A 7,886-nucleotide genomic window follows, 5' to 3' on the forward strand; every position below is an offset into this window, starting at 1 on the left:
GATTATAACCAAGAGGGGAATCGAAAGAGAATACCTGAAGGGAGGGGAAGAAAATCTACCAAAGAAAACTTCCGATTGATGGATTTATAGTAGGGACTTGAGGGGGGGGGGGGGGGGGGGGGGTTGGAGAGGGCACCGATGCCCCATCATTTTTCTCAAGAGCTCGTGCTCTCTATGGGCGAAAGGGTAAGTGCAAGTGTTCCTATTTTCGTCGAAGGGGCACGACGCCATCAGAGGTGGAGCCAAGGTATGCAGCTCAGTGCCGCAACAAATGGCACCAAGCTAACTAGTCACGGCCCCACCATCAACGTTGACCGTCACGTCTGCATCCACTTGGCGCCATGTCTCCTTGACGACGTTATACTGTAGAGCTTGGCTCCATCGAGTGCGGAGCCAAACACAAACGCTAGTTTGTGAACTTTTTCAGGAAACAGGTTATTTTCTGTGTTTTATATATATATATACCCTATATAAAAGATAAACAACTTCTCGCGCTGTTAGCAATTGGAGTACTGTAGATATGTCAATTATCTCTTCCTTCCTACAATTGCCGTGTAACGCGTGGCCTCTTCGTTCATGACTTCCTAAATATGTGTCCTGGTTTGTTTCTTCTTTTCTTTTTTTTCACGTGGGAGGTTTACCGGCTACCGGCTACTGCGTTTTGTTTCGTTATGTCGTTCAGAGTCTTCCGGTGATTGTGTGTCTTTCCTTTTCTTCTTACCTCATGTCGGTGGGATCTTTCCTGTTGATGCCACATATAGCTCAATGGATGGTTATTGTGGCAGTTTCTGGCTGACCACCGCTTGCAGACGTTTCCGGAGCTCCTCTCACCTAGGAGGTCACGATCAGATTTTCCCTCATTCTCTTCTGTCTCACGTCTACATTTTTCAATCTCTACTTGCCCATTCCGATATGGGGGCGTCCTCACCAAGATTCCCTGAATGGATGGAGATACCCAGTCAGCCTCCACTGCCCCTTTCCACGGGGCTAATTTTTTTCCTGGCCGATCTCCTCCATGGCCGGTGGGCTGGCGTCAGTCAGGCCCTCTTCCAACGCCATGGCCGTTGTTGAGGCGCTCCCGCTGTCCCTGCTCCGGCTTCCTACTGCATATCCTAACTTGGTGGCGTGGTGGCTGAAGCTTCGATGCAAGGAAACGGGGGCGGTCGGTGCTGGACGGGCGTGGTCGCCGTTGAAGGCAGTAGCCGGCTGGCCGCCAGGAGATCCGAGAGAGATGATAAGGTGGAGATTGAGGACACCACACCGGAGGGGGAGGGGCTGGTGGGGGGGGGGGGGGGGTGAATCGCATCCACAGTTGACATTGGGAGGTGGGGATTTCTTCACGTCATCATCTTGCTGCTATAATCTTCTCATCGATTCTTTGCCTTTTGCACTTAGGTAAAGGAAATTCTGATTCTGGATGCCATCGGCACCGACACTAAATTGGTTGCTTGCTGGCTTGCTGCTTATGACTTTCTATTTTGCTGTTTCTATCTCTTACTATTTGATGTGTGTTGTTGTAATTTTCTACAGTTTAGATGACTTTTTTTTTTCGATTTAGCAATTTCTGGTCCTCTTAGTTTATACGGGTATAGATCTTCTGGATGATGCGGTCGGCTTTCTCGGAGGAGAAGCTATCAGCGTGGTTGTTAGAGGAGCATCCGCGAGCATGGCTGCAGTGAGGTTTTTTTTTGAATGGGCTGCAGTGAGGTTGGCTCGCAGGGGAGCGGCTGAATCGCCTCCCCCACAACATTTTTGCCCCGCCATTTCTCTGACCTTTCTTCTACGTCCCAGCCTAGAGAGCATCATGGTTGCCCTGAGAATTTGATGCCTAACGAGTGTTTGTTCTTATGCCTAGAAGAACCAAATAATTGTATTCTTAGATTTATCATTTGATCTGTATAGGTTAAAGTAAAGTATTCACCTGATTAACACATCTGCATAAGATGCAGTGCCTCTGGGCTTCCTTAATCTTTTTGCTAGCTTTCATATCTTATGGCTGTTGGGAGCGATCTGACTATCTGATTTTTACTCTGCAAAATTCTGCAATCAAATGTTTTAGCTCATTATATAGTCAATCATGGACGCAATGGAGAGTACTTTTTCTGGATAATGAGCAATGATGCAAAGGTATAATCTTAAACCGTGGTTTTTCCCTTGATGACACTGCGAATATTTAATGATTATTTGGGAGCACATGTAACTTCTTCACCAAATTTCCCAGTGCCGTTGGAAGAAGTGTGCTTAATGTTTAACGAATGAACTCTTTCTTTGTCAATTTCCCACTCTTAAACTGATGATATCCCAAAAGTTCATGACAAATATTTTAAGAAGTCTCATATCAATGGTGTTTGTATAACAAAGAAGGCCATGGAATTAGCCTGATTGTTATTTTTCGTAGATAGATTTTATCAATATCAGTTCACTATCTCTTGCTACAGATTCATGATATTGATAGACGCTTCAGGCTTTTGACATTTTAATTCTGCTGTTGCATCGTCATATCACTTCAAAGAAACAATTTGGTAGACTGTTTTGGTTTGAGACAGTATCTTCTTTGGCACTACCTACATCGGTTTTATGTGATCTGGTGCTCTTCCTAAATTTAGTAAGGAATTAGAAATTGATAAACTAGCAAATTGGGTCCTGTATGTTCAATGCATCTTTTGTACCCACTATCTCTCCTGTGTACTATTTATTAGCTTTCTTGCTTTATGTTGACAGGTGAAGTGACCTATTTGGATCATTAGTTGTGTATTGTGCAATAATATGATGCCTACTTTATTTAGTTTCCCTCCTGAATCATTCATACATCCACTATTATAAGTGTACTGAATACCCCTAAATGCAGATTGCAGTCGATTATGCACCTTCACCATCCTCTGATCCATTGACTTCTCTATTTTAGTTCTCTGCTTTCTACATTTTCAACTAGACTAGAAATAGAATCCCTTCACGAATTTTGTCGTTCTTTTTAAATCCCCCGTAATCACATGCAGGACAGAAGAAGAAAGACATGAAAATTTCGCTGCTAAAAGACGTATCACCTTGATCTTATTAATGGAAGGTCCTTGTGCGTCTTTCCTGTATCTGGGAATGCAGAGATCGGCAAACACACAACAAAACATATATGAGTTAGATTTAATCGTTGTAGACCATGAGGTATTTATTAATAAATTTGAGCATTACATCTATTTCCCCCCATTTACTTATTTGTATGTACACCACTGCTTCGACTTATGTGTTTCTCATTCTGTGTATATATTTTTATCCTTCTGATGTTACAAGAAACCATTATTATAATGTGCATTCAGCAATGTTTTTAAGTCTGAACTGACCCTTTTGTACAATTTTTTAGCTTCTGATATTATGAAGAAATAGTTGCCACAAATGCTAATCTAGCAGCATTCTCAACATCCTGAATCATACTTTATGAGGTGATTTCCGCTATGCGAACAAGCGGTATGGCAGGTCAAACTGCTGTTCAAGATCGTTGATGGGTCTCTCGGAGGCCTCCATGTATGAGATCTCCAGCTTTAGTTAAGCAATAGTGTCAGCAAAACACCAACAAGTAGTAGGAGATGTGGTCCGAGCTTTCAAGTTGATTTGGTGCCTTTTCCATCCAGATTATAGAGACTTGGGATTTGTGGAAGAATGGAGACCTAGGGAGAGGATTTTGGCATGCGTAATGTTGGCTTATTTTTGTGTGGCCACACATCAAATTTCTCAATTTTAGCTTTTTTAGCTTCCTTGATCAGCAAATATGTTATTTTATATTCGCAAATTACGATCAGATCATCGTGATACATGGGCTTGTGGGATTTTTCTTCATGCATTCTTTTCTGTTCATATCCATTTTATGCTCTTCTCTGTCTCCTATTCTTCCCATTCTGTGGTATGCTGTCTTTGTTATCGATCTATCCATCAGTGTATATTACTTACCCATATGACATACACATCCTCCCTCCCATGTATTTTTCCTAAAGCATCAATATCAGAGATTTTCCTTATATATCAAAAATATTTGTCATGTCAACACGTTAAGATCATATTACCAAGACTGATTGCTTTATTCGGCCTGTCAATCCCACCGAGTAATCATTCTCATACATATTAATTCATAGATATACATGATTTTTTTTTTGCATTATTACAGTTCATGCAAACCTCTTGATCCATGTATTACACTGTCATATATTTATCAGAGTAAACAAGGTACTTTAATGTTCTGTAGGACCTTTTTTTTTCCACGCACCTAATATTACAATTTTCGTTTTCATCATATGGAAAAACAATGGAAGGAGTGGTACCAGCGAACCATATAGATCAATTTAGGCAGGAGATAGGGGAAGGTTTGGTCTATATCATCGAAGGCTTCATTGTTGCAGATGCACTCAAGAAATATTGCAGATGCACGCATGGAATACATGACAGCAGATCAGCAATGCAAAACAAAAATTACTCAGCGTAGAAAGGTGAATAAGGTTGATCCGGAGCCTGGAAATACTCCTTTGTTTGCATATGCAAACACCTTTAGCATTCTAGAAGCATGAGCATTGATATAGAAGATGTACATAAAGAACACAAGTTACTCACTGCTTCAGTTTTCCGTAGGCAAAATTTAGATCATATACGATTCCTGCACAAAACATGTCTAATAAAAACAATTATGTTCACTCAAAGATGTTCTTTCGAGAGCAGGCAACCAAAGGTTGCATGTCTTTTCATAAGATATATCAGAGAGTTTGACAAGTTTTACATACGGCTCAGTCGTTCACTCGAAGATTGTCAGCTCCACCATAGCTAAAGGTTCTAAGACACAAGGAAGAATCAGCCCACAGAAAGATCGAGGGCACTGCTGCCGATCAGACACATAGAGTATCATAAAGCTACGGTGTTCCCAGCTATGTATAATATAGCAGGCCCACTTATCATTCTTGCTAGCAACTACTTCCAACGTGTTGTAAGATTATATGTTATATGCTGCTCGGTGCAGTTATTTCAGTCGCCACCCAACTCCTCTGATGTTTCGCCTTGCTAAAACTGGGGCCTCAATTTTTACGGACAACGATGTAAAAGAAGAAAAGTTAATATATGTATAGCATACTTCACATGTATTCCACCATATTATAACATCACGGGCGCGGCGTGCCGCCGCGCCACTGCTTCCTAGTGTTTAGATCAATTTTATTAAAATCGAAGGCATGGTGTAGCATGGTCTATATCAATTATATTATCAGAAACAGGCCCAGCCGTCCGCTCACTTGGCGAAACGTCCTTCACCGTTAGATGTAGGTCACCCGAACCACCAGCTACCTTATAAAAGCTCTCCTCTCCCCATTACCCTCACTTTCCCTTCGCCGCCGCCTCCCTACATTAGAGCGAGACAGAGAGAGGGAGAGGAAACGCGCGCGGCGAGAGAACCCCGGGAGAGGGCGGCGAGATGGTGCAGCGGCTGACCTACCGGAAGCGGCACAGCTACGCTACCAAGTCCAACCAGACCCGGGTCGTCAAGACCCCAGGTGAGTGCTCCTGCTGTTGCTAGTTCATGTGGTTAAATCTTGCAATTTGTCGATGTTTCTCATGCCTGTGAACCGAGTTAGATAGAAAGATGGATAAACCTGAAATTTACATCTGCTTATACCGCACTAATGGCAGCTTAATCTCGACTAAAAGATTCTGGGTCTTCTTCCGGGATCTTAACATACAATTTTTCTTCGTTCGTGTTATTGATTATTAGGTGGGAAGCTTGTGTACCAGTACACAAAGAAGCGGGCGAGTGGGCCGAAATGCCCAGTCACCGGGAAGAAGATCCAAGGAGTATGTGTTCACTTAAATTTTCGCATGTTTATTTATTAGTTTGTTGTGATCTGTATTGGACATTGCGGTTGGATGATACCTACATTTCAGCCAAACGGTCGCTGATAGAAATATGTAGAATTATACCCCAGGCAAAAATAACTACGTTTGAAGTCCCGTCCTATCTATTTTGGCATTATTTTCCCACATAATTTTATTTTTCATGTCATATGAAGTCAGGATTACAGTTGTCGATGGTTCCTATACAATTCTTGCTTAATTGTGCTTTGCATTACCTTTCTTATGCTTAACTGGTTGGCCATACTGGCTGTTTAGTTTACTACGAATAGATTGACTTTTTTTTAGCGTGTTCTGTTAGTAGTACTGTTCAATTGGTTTTCTATTTGTTCTTGCACATACTTTAGTTTTCTATATGTTCTCTTGTCTGGTCATGAATTTAGATCCATCTAGGCTGTTGGTCTTAGTTCTGTCTTTGTGGAAATTGTATTTGTGCTTAGTTAGTAAGATTTACATATTTGCATTTGTAATCAAAGCTTTCACATATATTGTTGCAGTTCCAAGTATAATATTATTGCTGGTTACATTTGAAGCTATATTTGATATGTTAGTCAGCCAATTATTACAGTGAAACATGACACCTATTTCTGAAATTTTCGTGAAGCCCCCTGCATTACCATATTTCATTGGCTTAGTTTTGATGCACATGCCTATCTGCCTGTTTGCTCTTTTGTTTGCTTTGCTTTTGACAGCAAAGGTGCAATATACATATGATGTGCCCTTGCATAGTTCAAACGATCAGCTTGTTGAATAGCCAGGATTTTTTTTTTGAAACTCTTCTGTTCCTAACTGACAATCTTTTGCCATCTTTGTGATATGTCTTGAAAAATTCGAGTAATTTGCTAATATGCTGACGGAAGTTGACATTTACCTTGACATTTGCTTGGAATTACAATGACTGCTTTTTAGAGTAAGACTGCAATATTCTGTAACTCGCTGCTGAGTGCTTCCAATTTGCAGAGATAATCAGTTTTTGTTGTTTAGTTGAGTGCTTAGTTGTCCTCCAACCATCGTATGTCTTGTGTTTCCAATTTGCAGAGATAATCAGTTTTTGTTGTTTAGCTGTGTTTGAGTCCATAACCTATACGATGCTGCTTAACATTGATGGCACAAGTGAGCATCTTGTGAAATGCTCCTGGACGACTACTTAATTTGTTGTCTAACCTAGTATACACAGTTGGTATATCTTGCCAGTTAGCAAGTCCTCACTGAATTGTAAATTTATGCTCTTTTTTTTCCGTTGGTGCATTGAGCCTTCTTAAACATTTTGATATTTTTTGCTTTCTCATGGAAGTTCTTTTGGTAAATTGCAGATTCCACACTTGAGACCTACTGAGTACAAGAGGTCCAGATTGTCAAGGAACCGGAGGACTGTGAACCGTCCTTATGGTGGTGTTCTGTCTGGTCCTGCAGTCAGGGAGAGGTAACCGTCTTTCATAACACAATAACGTGCTTCTTCGTCAGTCTTCTGGGTACCTAATCTGTTACTTTGCTCTTTGCAGAATCATCCGGGCGTTTTTGGTCGAGGAGCAGAAGATTGTGAAGAAGGTGCTGAAGATCCAGAAGACCAAGGAAAAGACCACCAAGAGCTAAGCAGTTGTGCGAGAATAGGCATCGCCGTGATGTTTTGAGTTTCTTCGAATTTGTTTTAAGCAATCAAGGGAATTTTCTCTTCGGATATGGCGAATCCTGGCTCTAGTGTTTGCCTGCTAGTATGTGAGATTGATGTTCTCAGGATTTTGGGCGCTAGTTCTCTATGAATGCTTGACCTTTTGATGACTCACATTTGGTCTCGTGCTGTTTCGCTTGGGTGCACAATAGCGTTGTTTTAGCATCTTACCTTGGCTAAGCCTGAATTTCGCGGCAGATTTGTCCATCGTGGGAAAACAGTTAACACAAAATCCTATGCAAGAACTAATTGTTGCCCCGAGGAGTCTACATTAACAAAATGAACCATGGAGATTGATACCTATTTTTTGGGTGCTGTGGGTACAAAAGCATATTTATTCCGA

General features: G+C 41.4%; 1 protein-coding gene across 1 annotated transcript; it reads left to right on the forward strand.

Annotated features, from left to right (window-relative positions):
- Positions 1–5,338: 5,338 nt before the first annotated feature.
- Positions 5,339–7,657, forward strand: LOC127314852 (large ribosomal subunit protein eL34). The gene is made up of 4 exons (XM_051345383.2): positions 5,339–5,519; positions 5,738–5,817; positions 7,188–7,297; positions 7,377–7,657. Exons 1-4 carry the CDS (start codon positions 5,441–5,443, stop codon positions 7,465–7,467), a joined length of 360 nt encoding a protein of 119 aa, XP_051201343.1. The 5' UTR covers positions 5,339–5,440; the 3' UTR covers positions 7,468–7,657.
- Positions 7,658–7,886: the final 229 nt, after the last annotated feature.

Source organism: Lolium perenne, chromosome 7, assembly GCF_019359855.2.
Source record: "Lolium perenne isolate Kyuss_39 chromosome 7, Kyuss_2.0, whole genome shotgun sequence".
In the NCBI taxonomy this organism is placed as follows: Eukaryota; Viridiplantae; Streptophyta; class Magnoliopsida; order Poales; family Poaceae; genus Lolium; species Lolium perenne.